General features: G+C 36.8%; 2 protein-coding genes across 8 annotated transcripts in view; one reads left to right on the top strand and one right to left on the bottom strand.

The window, feature by feature from the left end:
- mob3c (MOB kinase activator 3C) overlaps positions 1-22,261 on the bottom strand; it is a 75,773-nt gene that overhangs the window by 17,482 nt on the left and 36,030 nt on the right. For 2 of the 5 annotated variants that reach the window (XM_061978005.2, XM_061978006.2), the window contains one exon: positions 11,979-12,145. Coding sequence is in view for 1 of the 5 variants with exons in the window: in XM_061978003.2 (XP_061833987.1) it covers positions 11,813-11,830 (18 nt within the window). In the remaining 4 variants the exon portion in view is untranslated. The other 3 variants (XM_061978007.1, XM_061978004.1, XM_061978003.2) reach the window with 3 other exon arrangements.
- The window catches only part of LOC133617783 (very long chain fatty acid elongase 1-like), a 47,135-nt gene continuing 36,659 nt past the window's right edge, over positions 11,786-22,261 (top strand). The window contains exons 1-2 of one of the 3 annotated variants that reach the window (XM_061978002.1): positions 11,932-11,950; positions 22,069-22,163. The gene's annotated coding sequence lies outside the window, so the exon portion shown is untranslated. Of the gene's footprint in view, positions 11,951-12,159; positions 12,225-22,068; positions 22,164-22,261 lie in introns of those variants that run through there. The other 2 variants (XM_061977998.1, XM_061978000.1) reach the window with 2 other exon arrangements.

The following is a 22,261-nucleotide window of genomic DNA, read 5'->3' as shown; positions in this document are numbered from 1 at the left end:
TTCATTTTTAACAACTTTTTATTTTGTGTTAAACAAAATGCACAGTAACGCACACCCCGAGGTCCTGTACAATTGTGTGTCCCTAAATTCGACAAAACACATTCACATAGAGACAACAAATTTAAAGAAACTAATTTTTCATCCAAAATCCCACAAAAAATATTTCTTGAAATGTATTTTACGGAAATGAGTTTGGCTCTGGCCATTAAAGCGTTTAAAATGAACCTAATAATTATTGTTTGATATAAGTTTATGAAGTGGTTTTAAATGACTGCCTTCGGTCCTTTTCCACCAAAAGTTCAGGAACTTTTGGTTCTTGTAGAAGTGTGTGGATTGTGTTTCCACCGTATTTCACAGTTCGGGGTAATTTATACAAATCAAGCAACGGACGTATGTAGGAGTGGTATACTTCTACACTGATACCATGTAAATAAACAGACAATATTAGGTCAGTTTTTTTACTAAAAGGTAAGTAAATGAAATACAAAGCAAACATGTTTAAAACGATTTGATTTAAAAATACGGTGTACCAAATTGCTCATAAAAAGTCAGACTTTTGTCCGCAATGTCCAACAGTCAGAAAGTCGTCCTCTCAGTAAATGATGAATTCATGAGGATCAGGCAATTCCTTTTGGTTCATTTCACTATAAAAAAAAACTAAATATAAATAATAAATGTCAGTGTTTATCTCACTGCGACAACACAAACACTTGGGCTTTAGCGATAGCTTGTTAGCATTAGCATTCTGTTCACTCAGGTTGAGGCTAATAATTATATAAATGGAGCGTCACTGACAACTTTTACAACATGTAATAAAGTAAATGGTTAATATTTGATGTCATTTACCTTTGTTCCACTCGTGTACTTCCTCCTTTTTTCTCCAACAAAATCTGAGTAGTAAGCAGCTGAGTCCGGCTTCATACTTCACTGTAAATACGTGTAAAAGTGTCCATCCACTTCTCGTAGCTTCGCGTATCAGAATAAAGTTCGTAAAAATAATAAACAATAATAAACTGCAAATAGTTTAAAGACTACGACTGAGTAAAAACACTGCAAGATCCACTGATCAGTGTTTTTCAGCACAAAGATGCTCCACAAAAGTTCATGCATTTCGAAAGTTCAACAGCATAGCCCAGCCACGATAAGGTTCCGGAAACCTTCCAAAAGTTCTGCCGAGCTCGCAGGAACTCCAAAAAATTCCCGAGGAACTAAATATACCCAGGTAGTTTTTGGTGGAAACACAGGGGCAACTTTATTTACTCGGGTAAATAGGAAAGTTCCTGTAAAAGCTCCTACAGTGGTAAAGGGCCTCTTGTTTCAAGCGGTAGTGATGTGCGATACTACTGTTTTCTTTCCGATCTCTATATAAAATAAAACATTTCAGCTGGTATCGGCAATACTGATCCCATACTGATACTTTGTGCAAAATATACCCAGTGTGTCTGGCAAAATTTGACAAGTAGTGAATTTAGGTGTTGCTTCTTGCACTTCAGTCGTAATTTTTGCGCTTAAGAAACTTCTCCATGACTTCAGTTCTTGTTTGTTGGAGATTGTCATAACTGCTACAAGTGGTGGGAACGTGTATTACAACCGAGTACCACTGCGGCCCATACGAACTACTCTTGAGAAACATATTTTTGGTGGCTCTCTCGGGGGCCCCTATGGTACTACTGATTTAGACTAAATTTTACTTATTTAGTAACTCTACGATGTATTCCTGGTAATGATATACATTGTCTTGAATAACTAAAGTATCAAAAGTATCGATATTTTGATTTGAGAATCGATATTAAGAGCATAAAGATCTGTTCTCGGTGGTATCAACATTTCAGTATCAATCCGCACATCAGTCTAAGTTTTTATTTTAAAATAACAGTAAAGAAAGAAAATGGATAACAATTAGTCAACAAGTAGTTAAAAAAATAACACCAATATAAATAAATGATGTATTTAATCTTTTGAAGGCCATATATTTATACAGTTAAAAAATCTGAGCTGAAATGGGTTTTTCAGGCTGAAGTAGTTTTAGAAGACTAACTGGTTTAAAAGAAGAAGAAATATTAACATATGATCATACGATGCAGTTTTTGAGATCCTGGCAGTTTTTGTCATTGAGAGTGAGTTTTTGTTTTAAAATATAATAAAATAAACATGCATGAATATCAATGGCAAAAGTACTGTGATATCTTTACAACGATTTTGGGAAATCTGAAATAATTTGTTATTTGAGTAAAATTTTAAAGGACTGGCGAAGTTGGTAGAGTGGCCGTGCCAGCAATCGGAGGGTTGCTGGTTACTGGGATTCAATCCCCACCTTCTACCATCCTAGTCACGTCCGTTGTGTCCTTGGGCAAGACACTTCACCCCTTGCTCCTGATGGCTGCTGGTTAGCGCCTTGCATGGCAGCTCCCGCCATCAGTGGGTGAATGTGTGTGTGAATGGGTGAATGTGGAAATAGTGTCAAAGCGCTTTGAGTACCTTGAAGGTAGAAAAGCGCTATACAAGTATAACCCATTTATTTATTTATTTATTTAAAAAGTGTTATAAACGTAACTGCCTAATGAAAAATACGAGAATTTGTTTAAATATATATGGTACATTTTTTGGGAAACTTAGGACTTTTTGTTTTAAATGTGAGTTTTTATTGTCATACATAATTCTGTATTTTTTTTAAATGTTTACAGTAGATTGAAATATTTTTAAAAGACTGACTTGTTTAAAATAGAAAAAAAATAATATATGATTATGTATGATGCATCTTTTTGGGAGCTTTGGGAGTTTTTGTTTGAAATGTGACGTTGTATAAAAAATAATGTGAAGTTTTCAATCCTTTAAAGGAGACTTATTATGAAAAACCAACATTTCTTACCTATTGGTACCTATTTTTGTGTATTCAGGATCTGCAAAAGTCATGGAGACATGGTGGAGATATTTATTAAACAATCTTGCCTTTCGTCATACTTCCTGCAAACGAGTCGTTTGAAATTTGCCCAATTGTGACGTTTTTCCCGATTGTGACGTCAGTGGATAGCTCCATATATGGTAGAAATTTACCCAAAGTGTTTGGCGCGTGTTCGCCATTGGAGTCCGTCGATGTTGTCAATAAACCCCTTATTTTTCGCAAACCTCTTGTTGTGGGGCATGTACATGCATCTTCTGCTCTTGCCATTTCTAATACAAAGTAGAGTTTAGTTTGAAATTATATCTGTCAGTAAACTCGATACGGAAACGCTAAAACTACAACATGGATGACAGGGAGAAGACGCAGTCTAAGTGGAGGCACGTAAATAAGATGGGGCATCCTGAAGAGACGGCCAGAAAGCGGCTTGAAGATGGTCTGTAAAACAATCTATGCCAAATTTTGACCAAAGAACCACCAATACATGTTATGTAGACAAGGGTTTCTAAACCATAGGGCTGGGGCCCTTTGTTGGGCCTCGAGCCCCACCAAGAGGGCCTCCAAAAAATGTCTGTTTCTCAGCTGTGGTCCGTAAAGTCAGACGTTTCTAAAGCGCAAAAATGATGACTTAAGTGGCGAAGCTGTGTTTTCATTAGCACTTAAATTTTATTGACAATTTATTTAAGAAAAATATATTATTATTATTTAGTTAGTTAGAATGTATTTATTTTAGCACTGCGCAATTAATTTTTCAGCAATTTTCATGAGTCCCTTCTTATGCAGTAAATGTTATTAGTATTTATGTTTGTAATCAGCCTGACCAAAGCCTTCATAGTAATCTTTGTGATTAATAAATGGTTTCATATCAATTTACAAGGTTGTAAACCCCAAGTGGGATATGACAATTAATTAAAGAAAAATATATTATTATTATTTAGTTAGTTAGAATGTATTTATTTTAGCACTGCATAATTGTATGTAAATTTATTTTTCAGCAGTTTTCATAAGTGCCTTCTTATGCAGTAAATGGTATTAGTATTTATGTTTGTAATCAGCCTTACCCAAGCCTTGATAATAATCTTTGTGACTAACAAATGTTTCATATAATTTTACAAGGTTGTAAACCGTAAGTAGGTTAGATATAATTATTGAATACGATTAAAATCAAGAGTAAGATTACTAATTCAGTGTTAATATTTAACTGGGTCCTAGGCCCCACTGTAGTGGAAAAGTTGGGCCCCGAGGTCAAAAAGGTTAAGAATTCTTGATGTAGACCACAAGAACATGTTTTAGATATAGAAAAAAAACAATCATTATATGACCCCTTTAAGCCCCAGAATGTTTACATAACTACAGTGTTTGTTTATATTTTGAAGAAAAAAACAATAGTTGGTTGTTTAAACGGTCACATTTAAAAAAAAAAGTTTTACAGAATATTTTAGGCTGAAAGACTTTTAAAAAACGGACTTGTTTGAAGAGGGGAGACATGTCAACATATAAATATGTTGCTGTTTTTCCTTGAGTCAGTTTTGTTTTAAAATGTAATAAAATAAAAATGCATAAATATCAATGGCGAGGTTCAGTTCAGTTCAGTTCAGTTCAGTTCTGTTTGAGTTTATTTCGAACATGCATACGATACAATGTGACGCATCACATATTTCCAGTTTCACTACAGCACGTCCAAAAAGAAGTAGGAAGAAGCAGAGCTTATCTAATCCTACCCCTTTTCATACCATAGCAATTTTATCCAATTTTCTTGTTCTCTGTAACAAAACAGTGAACAAATAAATAATATACCATAGTAAGCAAACAAATATTAAATACATAAATAATATTTGTCTCAATAAAAAAAAAAGAAAGAAAAAAAGGGTTCAAGATGTTCATAATTCTTGTTCTGTGTACTTTGTGAACACTTGTAGTTTGAACAGTCTCTTAAACTGAATCATATTGGTGCTTTGTTTGATTTCTTTGGTTAATCCATTCCATTATTTAATTCCACATACAGATATGCAAAAGGTTTTAAGTGTTGTACGAGCATACAGATGTTTTAAATTAGATTTTCCTCTATAAGGTTATATTTCTCCTCTTTTGTTGAGAAGAATTGTTGTACATTCTTGGGTAGAAGGTTATAGTTTGCTTTATACATCATTTTAGCTGTTTGCAAATGCACCAAATCGTTCAATTTCAATAACTGTGATTTAATAAATAAAGGGTTTGTATGTTCTCTATATCCACCATTATGTATTATTCTAATTTATCTTTTTTGTAACACCGTTAGTGAATGAAGTGCACATTTGTAGTTGTTTCCCCATATTTCTGCACAGTAACTCAGATATGGTAACATTAGTGAACAGTAGAGAATATGAAGTGATTTTTGGTCTAGAACATGTTTTGCTTTATTCATTATTGACATTTTTCTTACTATTTTATGTTGTATATTTTTTACATGAGGTTTCTAATTAATTTTATCATCTATAATTTCACCCAAAAATGTGTTTTCTTTTACCCTTTCAATATCAACTCTATTTGCATTTGTGTTTGACTTTCTCTTCTACTGTTACCAAATAGCATTATTTTAGTTTTACTGAGATTCTAAGATAGTCTGTTTTTGTCAAACCATGTTTTTAATTTGTTCATTTCTTCTGTTATTATTTGTATTATCTTCTGTGTGTTCTCTCCTGAACAAAACACAGTTGTATCATCATTGAACAATTTTTGTCAAGTATTGATCCCTGACGTGCGCCACAAGATATTTTCAGCTCTGTGGAAGTGTGTTCGCCTATCTTCACGTATTGCTTCCTGTTGGTTAAGTCAGTGCTTTTCAACCTTTTTTGAGCCAAGGCACATTTTTTGCGTTGAAAAAATCCGGAGGCACACCACCAGCAGAAATCATTAAAAAACAAAACTCAGCTGACAGTAAAAAGTCATCGCAATTGTTGGATATGACTTTAAACCATAACCAACCATGCATCAATATAGCTCTTGTCTAAAAGTAGGTGTACTGTCACCACCTGTCACATCACGCCGTGACTTATTTTGACTTTTTTGCTGTTTTCTTGTGTGTCGTGTTTTAGTTCTTGTCTTTCGCTCCTATTTTGGTGGCTTTTTCTCTTCCTTTGAGCGATATTTCCCACATCTACGTTGTTTTAGCAATCAAGTATATTTCAGTTGTTTTTCATTTTTCTTTGTGGGGACATTGTTGATTGTCATGTCATGTTCAGATGTACATTGTGGACGCCGTGTTTGCTCCACAGTAAGTCTTTGCTGTCGTCCAGCATTCTGTTTTTGTTTACTTTGTAGCCAGTTCAGTTGTAGTTTTGTTCTGCACAGCCTTCCCTAAACTTCAATGCCTTTTCTTAGGGGCACTCACCTTTTGTTTATTTTTGGTTTAAGCATTAGACATCTTTTTAGCTGCACACTGCCTCCCGCTGTTTCCGACATCTACTATGCAATTAGATACCGGCTGCCACCTACTGATATGGAGGAGTATTACACAGTTACTCTGCCGATCTCTAGACAGCACTGACCACTCAACAACAACAAATAATTTGCAGACTATAATTACTGGTTTGCAAAAAATATTTTTAACCCAAATTGGTGAAATTAGATAATTTCCCACGGCACACCAGACTACATATCACAGCACACTAGTGTGCCGCGGCACAGTGGTTGAAAAACAATGGGTTAAGTCCTCTGGCAGCGTTCATCAGCCAAAGAAACAGCCGTGAGCGTGTCACTCGAGGCTCTGTCAGAGGTGACTGTTATAACCTCTGCGCAGGAGCACTTTCAGTAAGTCAGCCTGGTCAGTAAGGAGCGCAAATGTGTGGAACTCAGTACCTGAGAAGGTTAAACTGGTCACAACTTACAAGGCCTTCACAAAAAAATGTAAAATGTGGCTTTTCAACGCCTACAGCTGCCAGCACTAAAAGATGAGCCTGTTTTGATACTAACATAAATGTTATGTTGTGATGTTGGATTTAATTTTTTATCATATTGTATATGTATTGTGTGCTTTTATTCTTTTTCTCTCTCTTTCTTTTCTTTTAAATTGTAATTTTACTGCCTTTTTTTTACATCATGGCCAGGGGACTACAGATGAAAACTAGCCTTCTGGCTAATTCTGGCTTTTTTAACCATGTGTAGTCATGTGTTTTATGAAATTGCATAGCCCCCTTTGAAATAAACTAAACTAATCTAATCTAAGTAGATTCTTACACAGGTCAGTATCAACTCCTGATTCCATACCTTTCTAATTTGTTTATTAAGATGCGGTGATTAATTGTTGTCAAATGCTTTTGTTAAATCCATAAACACTGCAGCAGCACATTTTTTACGATCTATTGCATTTGTGATCTCTACCGTTATTTCGATTAATGCCATTGATGTTGAAATGTTGGCTCTGTATCTGTATTGGTTATCTGTGAGTGTTTTGTTTTTAAATTTATGAATTTGTCTAATTTGTTGTTAAACAGTTTTTCATTTATTTTAGTAAATTGGTGGTAGTAAAGAAACAGGTCTGTAGTTTGTTAACTGGTGTTTGTCTCCAGTCTTATAAATCGGTACGATTTTAGCCATTTTCATTTTATCTGGGAATTTGCCTGTTTGAAATTATAGGTTGCTGATTGATTGATTGATTGATTGATTGATTGATTGATTGATTGAAACTTTTATTATTAGATTGCTAAATGGTAACAGCCGAATAAGTTTTTCAACTTGTTTAAGTCGGGGTCCACTTAAATTGATTCATGATACTAGAGATGTCGATAAATGCGTTAAAATGTAATATCGGAAATTATCGGTATCGTTTTTTTTATTATCGGTATGTTTTTTTTTAATTAATTTTTTTTATTAAATCAACATAAAAAACACAAGATACACTTAACAATTAGTGCACCAACCCAAAAAAACTCCCTCCCCCATTTACACTCATTCACACAAAAGGGTTGTTTCTTTCTGTTATTAATATTCTGGTTCCTACATTATATATCAATATATATCAATACAGTCTGCAAGGGATACAGTCCGTAAGCACACATGATTGTGCGTGCTGCTGGTCCACTAATAGTACTAACCTTAAACAGTTAATTTGACTCATTTTCATTAATTACTAGTTTCTATGTAACTGTTTTTATATTGTTTTACTTTCTTTTTTATTCAAGAAAATGTTTTTAATTTATTTATCTTATTTTATTAATTTTTTTAAAAAGTACCTTATTTTCACCATACCTGGTTGTCCAAATTAGGCATAATAATGTGTTAATTCCACGACTGCATATATCGGTTGATATCGGTATCGGTAATTAAAGAGTTGGACAATATCGGAATATCGGATATCGGCAAAAAGCCATTATCGGACATCCCTACATGATACAGATATATACTATCAGATATATACTATCATCATAATACAGTCATCACACAAGATAATCATCAGAGTATATACATTGAATTATTTACATTATTTACAATCCGGGGTGTGGGATGTGGAGGGGGGGTTGTTTGGTTGTTATCACTTCAGTCATCAACAATTGAGAACAGAGAAATTGACATTGAAACAGTGTAGGTCTGACTTGGTAGGATATGTACAGCAAGTAGTGGACACACAGAGAGAGAGAGAGAGAGAGAGAGAGAGATCAGAAAGCATAAGAAAAAGTATCTACATTTGATTATTTACAATCTGGGGAGGGTGTTAGTTTAGGGTTGAAGTTGCCTGGAGGTGTACTTTTATTGCGGTGTTGAAGGAGGATAGAGACATATGTTAAAGGTTCTGAAATTGATTGATTGAGACTTGTATTAGTAGATTGCACAGTACAGTACATATTCCGTACAATTGACCACTAAATGGCAGAGGTGGGACCAAGTCATTGCTTTGCAAGTCACAAGTAAGTCTCAAGTCTTTACCCTCAAGTCTCGAGTCAAGTCCCGAGTCAAGACAGGGCAAGTCCGAGTCAAGTCCAAAGTCAAGACTGGAAAGTCTCAAGTCAAGTCCCAAGTCCTGCATTTTGAGTTTCGAGTCCTTTCAAGTCATTTAACCACAGACTAATATATTTACACAGATTGTGTATGCTTTTAAAACGCTGTATTTATTTATTAAAACAAGTGCATTTGAAATTGCAGGGAAAAAGATAGTGCTGACATTGCACTTCAAAATAGCACTATTAACCAGTCATTTTAAACATGTAACTCATTCCTTTACAGAATAAACACATTTGAAAAAAAAACAAGTGCAACTGTACTTATTTGCACAAAAGTGTTAACATTGTATTTCCATGGCATATTGCATTGTAACTAGTTCCACAGCAGTTTCTATCCTATTCTTACCTTATCTCATTGATCTCATCTCATACTGTATGTGTGTTTATGTGTGCGTACACATGAAAAACATAACAAATATATGAACATAACAATGAACAGAGTTGTACTTTTTAGATGTCAGGACCCTATGCAATATGTACACATATTCTTAATATAGTATACATTTTAACTGACCTTTATTTGACTATGTTTGTCTTTTTGTAGGTGGCTAAAATATGCGGTGCTGCTGACTGCCGTCTAACGTTACGTTACTGTGTGTGATACATTGACTAACGTTACGTTACTGTGTGTGATACATTGACTAACGTAACGTTATGTATAGGTACCTCATGAAACCCTGCTTAAAAAAAAATCACTTGACAAAAAGTATGAATAAGGTAGCAAACTGCAGTGGACGCAACAGATTGCCGTGTTTGCAATGACGTTATAACCATAGACATCTTATAAGTAGTTGGTTGCTGTGACGTGAGCAATTTGGCCGCCATCTTGAAGTGCTGATGAGGAGCCGGCGAGCAGCCGAAACTGACAGTTGAAAGGTAGAAAACAAAGATGGTGGTGTTCACCGTTTTCCTGCTTAAATGAGCGGACTGTTGAAAATAGGAATCGGGGGATTACTTTTCACAAGTGAGATTTAACATTAACGTACTATTGGTTGTATTTTATGAAAATAATATTACCAGAGTTGAGAAGGATCAAAGATCTTCAATATTTGTATGTGAAAATCACAAAGAAATCTTCTGGGGGAGGATGACGCCCCTACAGGGGTTTGGTTTACAAACTTTCAGCCCCACCTAAAACAAAATTCACCAGCCGCCACTGATTATGATGCATTCTCATTTTAGGCAAAGTATAAGACAATACTTTCTTAACAGTATAATTGTAACCAGGAATCAGTCTTCAAGTAACAATATTCAAATACTAACATTGTTGGGTTGAAAAGAATTTGGTTTTATTCTGAATCCAGTGAAACAGATTGGTGGTTTTAGCTGATATGAAGACTTTCAGGTGTTTATATATGTTTAAGTATTTGGCAGACGCTTTTATCCAAAGCGACTTACATAAAATAATACATATAAAACAATCACTGCAAACATTATCATTTAAGGGAAGAATGTAATAGAAAATATCAATACAAAGTGTCAAGACAGAATAAACTCTCTGCTGCTGAAGCAACAGAGATACAGTCTATAGGTCCCTAAAATATATAGATATCTAATGTATTCATACATTGTTTATGTAGGATACACACATATGTATATACAACCTAATCATATTGTTTCTTCAATTTAAAAATAGATTACCGTTTTTTTCCCCCTTCTCTGGGATTATATTCCCAGTTTTGATCTCGGACGTCTGGTCATTTATAGTGTATAAGAATATTATATTACTGTTAAGCAAACTATGAATAATAAAACACGCCAAAACATGTGTCTGTTATCATGGCTACACGTATGACAAAAAAGGGGGTGAAAATCAGTGGTATTCAGTGAGGTAAAATGAATTAAATGCGCTGACAGTTCATTGCTCCTGCCAAATTAATTGCACTGAGTGGAGCGGATCACCACTCCAAGATGGCGGCCACGCGCCTCGTCTGCGCCAGTAGGCAGTAGCGCTCGATGCTGCGTCTACTTATAAGATGTCTATGGTTATAACGTTAGCAGTGAGTTTGCAGCCTCACTGATTTAACTACACAGCAAATAAAAGTCACGTTACTTAGCCAATAAACGTTATCTTACATTCAAAACTTACCCTTCTTTGTGCAACTTCAAATGTCGAACGAAGTTGGAAGTTGTTGCGTCTCCGTCTGTAATATTCGAACTGCGTGATTTGCATACCGCAATTAGTTTTTTGTTGACCAAGTCGTAGTTTTTATACCCGAACGAAACCAACTTTAACATAATTGTTTATCACTGGCACGTTGTTGGACAACTCTAGTTCATTGGTTGTCCTGCAATTTGATTGGATGAATGCTGTGTGATGAAAACAACGTATATCTAATTTGATTGGCTGTTGTACTGACAGCACACCAGCTGACAGGAATAACACGCTGATAGACAGACGAAGAAAATGAAAAATACGGAGCGCTCCCAAATAACTTTTTAAGCTTTGGATTTTGGGGAAAGTGGCAAGTCATGTCAAGACATGTCAAGTCAAAAGGCTCAAGTCCAAGTGAAGTCACAAGTCATTGATGTTAAAGTCTAAGTCGAGTTGCAAGTCTCTTCACATTTTGTCAAGTCGAGTCTAAAGTCATCAAATTCATGACTCGAGTCTGACTCGAGTCCAAGTCATGTGACTCGAGTCCACACCTCTGCTAAATGGTAACACCCGAATAAGTTTTTCAACTTGTTTAAGTCGGGGTCCATCTCTTCAATAGCCGTTTTTATCGTTTCTATATCAATTTCGTAGTATGATATAGTTTTACAACTATTTAGGGAAATCTGCCAATTTTGAAAAGCCCTTTTAAAGGTGTTTAAAAACGTCGTCCAATGAAAAAGACGAGTGCTTTAATCGACGAATGACACGGCATGTTGTCAATTGTTTACGTCCAACGAGGGTAGTCAAAAAAAAAAGAAAAAAAAAAAAAGATGATGACTCCACCTTTCTTTCCTCCGCCATATCAAAGGCTTCGTCGGTTGCCAGTGCTTGTGAAGATTTCAGCGGAAATGAGCAACAAGACCACTTGACTCCCGCGTACAGCCGTCTCGTTTCCACGCACTATTCCAGCCCCACGACAAAGTGAGTTAAACAAGATATGAACACTTACCGCCGGTGCGTCGTGCCGTGGTCGAAACGTGTTAGTCGCTTTTTGAAATTGCTGTAGCGGCGGTCAATGTGCTCTTTAAGTGCAGCCTGACTTTATGATGATGATGTGTGGACATGTTGATGACATGGCTTTCATCCGCAGCTTCTCGTCATGGCTCGCACCGGCCGCTGCAAACACACACAGAGATAGTTTTTCTTTCAGGAGATACTCACCTCTTTGTTGGCCGCAGTGTCGTGCATCTCGACGGTAACTACTATACTTGTGTGTGTGCGTGCGTCATGTTTGATTAAGTGAAGCGTAGCGCAGCCATGTTGAGTCAAAGCCCAAACATGGTCACGTGACATATTTTACTTGTTTGATCAGTCTTAGAAAGCACACTTGTCAACTTTTATTTAATTGACATTGTGTGTTTTGTGTGTGTTTGGCGAGGAACCAAAACTAGTTGACTGTTTTTATTGTTGATTGATTGAGACTTTTATTAGTAGATTGCACAGTACAGTAAGCCATTGTACGCTATTTTATTGGCAAAGAGGTCTTAAAGTACAGTACAGGCCTAAAGTTTGGACACACCTTCTCATTTGATTGATTGCAACTTTTATTAGTAGATTGCACTGTACAGTACATATTCCGTACAATTGACCACTAAATGGCAACACCCGAATAAGTTTTTCAACTTGTTTAAGTCGGGGTCCACGTTAATCAATTCATGGTAAATCATTCAATGGGTTTTCTTTATTTTCATGACTATTACCATTGTCACTGAAGGCATCAAAACTATGAATGAACACGTGGAGTTATGTACTTGACAAAAAAAAGGTGAAATAACTGATAACATGTTTTATATTCTATCCATCCATCCATTTTGTACCGCTTGTCCCTTTCGGGGTCGCTGAAGCCTATCTCAGCTGCATTCGGGCGGAAGGCGGGGAACACCCTGGACAAGTCGCCACCTCATCGCAGGGCTCTAAGTTTCTTCAAAATAGCCACCCTATGCACTGGTTACTGTTTTGCACACTTTTGGCATTCTCTCGATGAGCCTTAAGAAGGTAGTCACTTAAAGGGTTTTCACTTCACAGGTGTCATAGTTTTGATGCCTTCATTAAAAATCTACAGTATGAATCAGGGCTCCCCAAACTACGGCCCGCGGGAAGTCCCTAATTAAAAAAAAAAAATATATATATATATATATATATATATATTTTTTTTTTTTTTTTTTTTTTTTTGATTGTTAAATCTGTCCTTTCTAATCCATTTTCTACCGTTTGTTACTCTGTGTCTCCTAGCCGCTCAGGCAAATCATATTGTTTAAAATTCCATTTTGCCATCTTTGCCATTTTGCCTGATTGCTGTTTTGCACACTTTTGGCATTCTCTCGATGAGCCTTAAGAAGGTAGTCACTTAAAGGGTTTTCACTTCACAGGTGTCATAGTTTTGATGCCTTCATTAAAAATCTACAGTATGAATCAGGGCTCCCCAAACTACGGCCCGCGGGAAGTCCCTAATTAAAAAAAATTATATATATATATATATATATATATATATATATTATTTTTTTTTTTTTTTTGATTGTTAAATCTGTCCTTTCTAATCCATTTTCTACCGTTTGTTACTCTGTGTCTCCCAGCCGCTCAGGCAAATCATATTGTTTAAAATTCCATTTTGCCATCTTTGCCATTTTGCCTGATTGCTGTTTTGCACACTCTTGGCATTCTCTCGATGAGCTTCAAGAGGTAGTCACTTAAAGGGTTTTCACTTCACAGGTGTCATAGTTTTTATTAGGGTGTGAATTAGGGGTCCCCAACCTACGATCCAGGGTCGGATCCGTCCCGCCAGTGTCCAAAATCCGGCCTGCGGGAAGTCCCTAGTTAAAAAAAGAAACTTTTTTTTAGATTATTTTAACCCAATGTGACCCCCGAGTCAAAAAGTTTGCGGACCTCTGGTGTAAATAGTCATGAAAATAAAGAAAACACATTGAAATGAGAAGGTGTGTCCAAACGTTTGGTCTGTACTGTATATGTTGAGTTCTTTCATGTTCATATTAGTGTTGTCAAAAGTAGTAACGAGTTAACTCATGTGATTAATCACATAAGAAAAATATTGCATTAATGATGTAGCTTCACAATTTGCTCCTTTACTTTAACTGTGGATGGTTATACCTGTTTTACGGTCAGTGATATGTGTGTCAGTGGTCTAGTGCAGTGGTACCCAACCTTTTTGTAGCTGCGGCCCGTTCAATGCTTGAAAATTTGTCCCACGGACCCGGGAGGGGGGATTTTTTTAAATTTATTTTTAAATTTTTTTGTCCTAAAGAAATACAATCATTTGTGCTTACGGACTGTATCCCTGCAGACTGTATTGGTCTATATTGATATATAATGTATATATTGTGTTTTTTATGTTGATCTAATTAAAAAAAAACAAAAAAAACACAATTTTTTTGTAATTTGCGGCCCGGTGGTTTGGGACCACTGGTCTAGTGTGCTCGCTGGCAAGTTTCACTTCACTTGAGAATACATTATTACTAGGTTTTGAGCAAATAAATGTAGTGCATTCAAGTAAAGCATTTTTAAAAAAATGTTCTATTATGATAGGGCTGCAGGATTTTAAGAAAAAACCCAATTGCAAGTTCCATCCATCCATTTTCTACCGCTTGTCCCTTTCGGGGTTGCGGGTTTCCCTAAAATTGCAATTGCGATTTCTAGATTTTATACATCCATAAAAATGCAAAAAAAAAAGTAATTTTAGACTGTCAATCAACATATTCTTGTCTCAAGGTGCCACACATTAAAATAATATGCAATAATTTACTTAACAAATATTTGGCTTTATGCAGACAGACTCAGAGCTTTTGTCAACATAATGCTCTTTAACTGAAGAAATAACCTATAAAAAAAAAAAGTCAGCCTCTAGAAGTTACGTTAGCGCACTTATTAAAACCTCGATGTTGATTAATCGTGCAGCCCTACTGTATGACAAAAAAATTGCATTTGTGTCTGAATTTTGGGGTATTTCTCGAAGTTAGTTTAAAATATGCAAGTGAGTACCAACCTATGATTAATTGTGATTCAATTCAAAAGTTTGATTTGATTAGTCTGATTAATCAGAATACAGATTAATCAGTTGACAGCACTAGTTCATACACATTTTTGTGTTAATATTATGTTAATTCTTGAAGTATTTCAGTTAGCTTTGGTCTCAAATCTGATTCGCGTTTGAGAAACCAGGTTAGATGCCCAGAACTTGCACGTCAGTGTCAAGGCATTTTTTTTCCTAAAATTGGTCCCTGGTGTGATCGTTTTTTTTTCTTCACAGTTTCTTCACACATCTATTGATTAAGAATATCGAATTAGAACATTTGTTTGTCACGTTTTAGATCTCTATGCGCACTTTTTGAATTTGTACAGACATCCACCCACAAATGTGCGGTGCTCTGGCTGTAGACCCCAGTCACTTGATGTGGCTACTTCCTTTGCTGCTGTTCTGGAAGCTTTCACACTTAGCGTCACTCAGCGGCCAGTTGTGCAACTACACAAGCAGTAGTGTGTGTTTTAAGACTACGGTCTATTAGTAAAAAAAAAAAAATCTAACCGTTGTGGGAGTTTTTATATGAGTGTTTAGGTCTAAATGTTGGTTGCGATTATTTTTCGACTAATCACCCAGCCCTTCCTAATCAGACCTGTCTTTTCTAGATAAGGGAGTTTAATTTATATAAATGAGGTGGCGCCCGAAAGCAGCTGGGATAGGCCCCAGCACCCCCGCAACCGCAAGAGGGACAAGCGGTAGAAAATGGATGGATATAGTACTTTTTGTATATCCTTCCTAGAGCCAGTATCTTCTGCAGTGGACATTTATTTGCAGAAGAGTGCTGCTTTTTTTTTTTTTTTTTTTTTTTTTTTTAGAAATGTGTCACTCCGACAAAATGTCCACTGCAGAGGATGCTGGTTCTCAATAGGATCCTGTATATATTTATGTTGTATCGATACATGATCCATTTTACCAGTATAGCAGTTTTGAACCAAATTTCAAATGTCCTTTCTCAAAAAAAATTTAATATTCAGTTTAAGAGTTTTACACATGTAATTTGGGCTGGTGTTACTTTCCTATTCTTAGTATGTGATGTGCAATTCCCTAGTGTTAGTCATGGTTATTCCTGCATGTGGAGAAGGACAAACCCACTTTTTAAGCTACGGTGTTATTACCTCACCGGGCTCACCGCAGGAGTGATGCAACATTTTAATTGGTTTAAATGTTCTGGCCTTAACTTTTTGAACCATACAAGACATAACATTGGGCCACTTTTTAAATCATTAGTGGTTAAAATTTGACAAGAGTTACCAACCAGATGCCTGCTTCTGGTGAGAAAACCGCTGAAGGAAACGTTTTCTTTTGCTCATGTCCTTACCCCGCTAATTTACCCTGCAATTTTCAGATCAGAAAATGTGTTTTCTATAGAGCAAAGTTTTGCATAGTGTGTTGCCTGGGGTTGTTGGTCATGTTAATCTTGAGGTTTAACAGTCAAGCCATTGTTCAGTTGACATCAGCCTTGGTTGGAGCATTTTTCATTGGCTGAGTGTGGTAGTTTAAAGAGGGCAACATGTATTTACTCGCAGCAGCTATGTTAAATGAGAGGGGGTCACAGCACACCTGGTGCATATCATCCTGAAAACCAGCTTCCTCTGCTGTAGACATTTGGGTTTTGGATAACAGTAGGGGTGTAACGATTAGATTCGAATCATAATTTGATGTTGCTTATACGATTCAGGGATGATGTTGGTGTATTTAGAACGATACCATTCAGTGAGTTAAAATCGGTTCAGTAACTTTTTAGCAAAAAAAATCCAAACAGAGTGACTGTGAAATAAATACTGGATATTGGACACTGTAGGGGAAGATTCCTATAGTCCTGTTATTTCTCCGGCATACTTTTTGCCCCTCAGGAGCTTCCGTAGCTTGCGCCGTCCTCGTAATTCCTTAGTGGCACACATAGAAAACATGACAAATGCGAACGCTAACGAGAGCGAGACGTTTGTTCCAAAGAAAAGTGTTGTCAGTACTTTGGTTTTGCGGCAACAGGCGAGGAACAATTGACTGCACGTTGCAAAGTCTACCTGAAACCGAAGCCTCTAGCAGAGTGTGGGAAATAAAACATTTTTACGAGACGAACAAGACGCAACAACAAACTGCGTGCTAAAAATCACCTTATGTAATCATTTACACAAGGTATGTATGATGATGCCATGTATGAAGAGAAAGAAGCACATTGCGTAGAGCGATCACTAAAGCAGTTTCTCTGTGCACCACCAAGATGTGTGAATGAAAAAGGCTGCGCTTACTTATAATGATAAATGGGTTGTACTTGTATAGCGCTTTTCTACCTTCAAGGTACTCAAAGCGCTTTGACACTACTTCCACATTTACCCATTCACACACTGATGGAGGGAGCTGCCATGCAAGGCGCTAACCAGCACCCATCAGGAGCAAGGGTGAAGTGTCTTGCTCAGGACACAACGGACATGACGAGGTTGGTACTAGGTGGGGATTGAACCAGGGACCCTCGGGTCACGCACGGCCACTCTTCCACTGCGCCACGCCGTCCCTCTTTCTTTCTTTCTTTAGTTTATTTCGAACATGAACACACTTACATCATAATACATCACACAATTTCATATCATTTCATTTTACATCATGCACGAGTCCACTTCATCCACTTACTGAAAAAAACTATAGTCCTCTCAATATTTTTACTTCATTATTTGGATACAATGTTTAATACTACATTTTCATTTACGTATGTTATTAAAGACGGAAGTTTGCACTTTATTGATCTCAATGGTGGATATTGTTTATTTGCATGCAATGTGCAGCTACATTTTTATTAACAAAGTATTCTATTCAAACAGAAGTATTGCTTCCCAAGGGAAGCTCCTAATTTAAGTATTTGAAAATGATTCCATAAAAGTAGAATATATATCTAGTCTAAAAAGAACATTATAAAAATTTAGAATTTTGCTACGAGTAAGATGCAGTGTCATTTCAAACTATGAGTTTGTGTTTGAATAAAAGAAAAACTTGTTTTGAATTATCTCTGTCATTTTGTAGTTAATAGTTTCTTTCAAAAGTAGGGGAAAATTGGAAATCAATTTTTTTTGTGAAAAAAATCGTGGAATTTATTTTTTTCGCCCAAGCCTAGGATACAAACAGGCAAGTAAACAACAATTAATGGCCAATGCATTCACATCTTATTTGAATAAAGTGCAGCAAACACATAATGTTGAATTAACAAGAGGAAACACTTTCTGCTCTTATTTTTAACATTCAAGATATTTTCAATAAAATTACAGTAACCAACATTTTTACAGTATAATTTGAAGTGAATTATATTTATATAGCGCTTTTCTCTAGTCACTCAAAGCGCTTTACATAGTGAAACCCAATATCTAAGTTACATTTAAACAAGTGTGGGTGGCACTGGGAGCAGGTGGGTAAAGTGTCTTGCCCAAGGACACAACGGCAGTAACTAGGATGGTGGATGCGGGGATTGAACCTGCAACCGGCGTGGCGCAGTGGAAGAATGGCCGTGCGCGACCCGAGGGTCCCTGGTTCAATCCCCACCTAGTACCAACCTCGTCATGTCCGTTGTGTCCTGAGCAAGACACTTCACCCTTGCTCCTGATGGCTGCTGGTTAGCGCCTTGCATGGCAGCTCCCTCCATCAGTGTGTGAATGGGTAAATGTGGAAGTAGTGTCAAAGCGCTTTGAGTACCTTGAAGGTAGAAAAGCGCTATACAAGTACAACCCATTTATCATTTATTTAACCCTCAAGTTGCTGGCACGGCCGCTCTACCAACCGAGCTATACCGCCCCACAATTTTATGTGCTTTTTTTTGCTGTTTTTCGTACAACATTAATAACAAAAGTAAACATCTCTTCAGGTGGAATTACTAGTAGATTTGTCTGAGAAATTAAGCGTAACCAAATATTTTCAGGTTAAATGAGCAGTGGTTTGGCCTGCTACCACTCTCATTTTATGAAACAGCTACTGTGGCTGAGAAAAGTCACAACAAATGCAAATTCCACAACACAACAACATGAAGCCACAACACAACATCTTTCAGCCATAGCACGATTGTAAAAGACACAACAACCAGTCATTAAAATAAGAATGGCGGATACCCACGGGGGCCGAGAAAGGTCACAACAAATGTAAACGCAACAAGGCAATATCAAAAAGCAACAACACAACACATTTTAGCTACAGCACATTTTTGCAACGTTCACAACAAATACGAACGCCACAGCGCAATAAAGCTGCAACTTACTTTAATCTACAAAGGCAAGTTTTGGCCACTGACCACAATAGCTGAGGCGGAAAGTTGAAAACTGTGAAATTAACAAAAGTTGGAAAAGTGACATGCGACCACTTTTGAATTATAAAAAATCTAATTTTACTGTTTCAATAATATGAAATGTTCATTACACCATTTTCAATCTTCCGCCTCAGCCACTTGGTGTTTCGGCAAAACTTACTCGCTGTCACTTCTGTTGTGTCCGTCGCGTCCTTGGTGTTCGTTCTTAAAATGCTTTCTTTTTTTCTAGTATCGATAAAATCGAAATTGCCTTTTTAAAATGATGTTGGATCTTTACCTATTTTCTGGAAGGCCATCTTGCCAAACATAGATCGAAGTACTTGAATCTTAGGAATGTTAATCATAACCACTATTTTTTCCCGAAATTTGTAACTCTGACAAAGGAAATAGACCTAAAACAAATGTCCACTGCATAGGATGCTGGAGAATATACAAATACACTTCACCAATACCTCAATGTTTGGTAACAAATGGTGCACAACTAAACACTTGATGGCCATTTGAAAAATAGTAATATTGAACTAGTTTTTTATTTAAAATGTGACAATTCACATTTTGTATTGTAGCCAGAGCCAGGTTTTGAAGACTACAAGCAGCATATCAAGCACTGTTTTTGCTGTAATGGCAACATCTAATAATGCTTATCCCCATGTTGAGCAATCAAACCTGACTCTTATTTACTTTATAGTTTAAACACGTGACGCTAATACAGGGCCACTATTTGTGCACTTTTTTGCTGCAAAAATCAACTGGCTCTTTTGAGCTGCGCTTTTGAAAGTCTAGGCCCATGAACAACGTAACCGTTCGGTTAGCCTTTAATGTTTGAACTGTCCTCAATTGTTAGGCAAATTGTGGCTTTTAAGTCGCTCTTGGATATTCTGCCACATTTGACAAAGGAGACTCTTTAAAAGCTAGTTTACAATGCTGCCATTTTTACCAGACAAACTTAGTGCGGTTGAATCTGAGACCTCTGTCAATGCAGCATTATTTCCTGTTACAGGAAGTCAAAGCAGGAGGAAGTGTGTGTTTACTCAGGCCAGTTTACTTGTGCAAAATGATAGATTGGTAACCAATCTTGGTGACTTGGCGCGAAAGACTAACCGCTTATTGACGTTGTATTGTTTCACAGCTATGGTCTACGATGTGATTAGTTGCGTATTAAAGAGTAGTGGTCCTAGAACGGATCAGTGTGGGACGCTACAAAACCAACACTGTTTAGTCACACAAGTATCAGAACACACTTTTCCAAGCAACCACAACAACCTACCAGTTGCACAGAATACAGAACAAGTAGTTTGATGTGTTTACAAACTATAGACTTGTTTGGCTATACCAAACACCAGCTGAAGTTGTAATTATGTACTTGTGCCTAATAACTTATTGTAGGAAGTTGAACCAGTTCCCATGTAAACACAGTAAGTTTATTTTTAATTTAGCCGAGAAATCACATTTGCCTCAAGATGCTCTCATGTCTTTGCTCGCATGCCCAGAAAAATGTCTGTAGGGTTCTTTCTTTTCATTTAAGGCCTAATTGTCTGCAGTGCAAGTTGACATGCGATCATATCTTTACGATCATATCTTGTTTAAAAACACAGCATCAGGTCATTCCTGTCATGCTGAAAACCATACGTAATGCAACTAGTCTACCAGGCAGCTCTTCAAAATTGCCCTGTAAACCTTGTCCCGTGTTCATTGTTACAAGGGTTACAGTAAATAGTCCCTGGGGCGCTACCTTCATCTTTTGCAGTCTTGACACTTTTACATGTTTCAAGCATACCTGACATCTCTGGCACTGAAAAAGGTCCAATTGCCTAATGATTGACCAGCTATTGATGCTTTTCCATAGAAAGAAACCCAAGTACTGGTACTATTCCTCCTACCTCCTGAGCAGATTTTATACGGGTGACATTGGCCACTGCTGGAGGAAAGGCTTACCGTTAGCGGCAGTATTATACTGTACAGACTCCAGCGGCCCTCAGTCTCTTGCATTAAATTCATCTCCTTGAACAGCTCTACATACGTAAGAATGAAACCTTAAAAGTAGGGATGTAACAAAAATTGGTAATAATGATAACCGTGGTAAAACTCCAGACGGTTATAGTATTTGTGCTTTAAATTAAAATGAAAGAAAAACCGACATTGATAACTGCACTTTGATAAACTCACGGACTGGTGCTAACTCTTTAGCTTAAATGCTAACACACAAACAAGAGACATTCACATCTTTCTCCATTCGCTGACCTATATAAACACATTGCTGTCTGAGCAACTAAGAAATTCAATTGTGCACCTTTGACCCTACAAGCTAAAGCTCTGAGAGTGATCAATGTTTTCTGAGAGGAAAATAGTTTTTACAGTGTGTTCAAAGACTACTGAATAGGAGGACACAAAGCGTTATTGCGTTAACTTTGACAGCTCTAATATTTATGGATATTTTTTCAACCATCAATCCATCCATTTTCTACTGCCGTGATGATCTCTCACGGCACACTATTTTTGGAAAAACTATAGGGCTTGAAAGTGTGCCATAGTAAACCCAATGCATAGTGGGTCTTTTAAATAGCTTATTTACACAGCTGATTGCAAGACTTTGCTAAATTTTTGTTATTTTCTTAAACAAGTTTAAAACTTGGCGCGAACATGCGGCATCATTAACTGCCACAGTCGCTGTCATGATCGCATGATCGAAAAAAAAGCATTTGGTGAGATTTTTCTCATTTCCAGAGTGAAAGCATGGATAGCAGCTGCGAGACGATCAAACATCACTTTTAACGCCATCACCTGCTACATGTTGGTGTGCTCACAGCATTTTCAGACTGGTAAGTTTGAGTCAAAGCATGTTTTATTCAGTTTGACAAATAGCATTTAGTAGGCTGTTAGCGTTAACCAAGTTAGTTGCGGGCTACAAACAAACACA

The sequence above is a fragment of the Nerophis lumbriciformis genome, linkage group LG18 (genome assembly GCF_033978685.3).
Source record: "Nerophis lumbriciformis linkage group LG18, RoL_Nlum_v2.1, whole genome shotgun sequence".
Taxonomy (NCBI): domain Eukaryota; kingdom Metazoa; phylum Chordata; class Actinopteri; order Syngnathiformes; family Syngnathidae; genus Nerophis; species Nerophis lumbriciformis.
The sequence above is the reverse complement of the archived record's forward strand: the minus strand, read 5'-3'. Positions and strand labels throughout refer to the sequence as shown.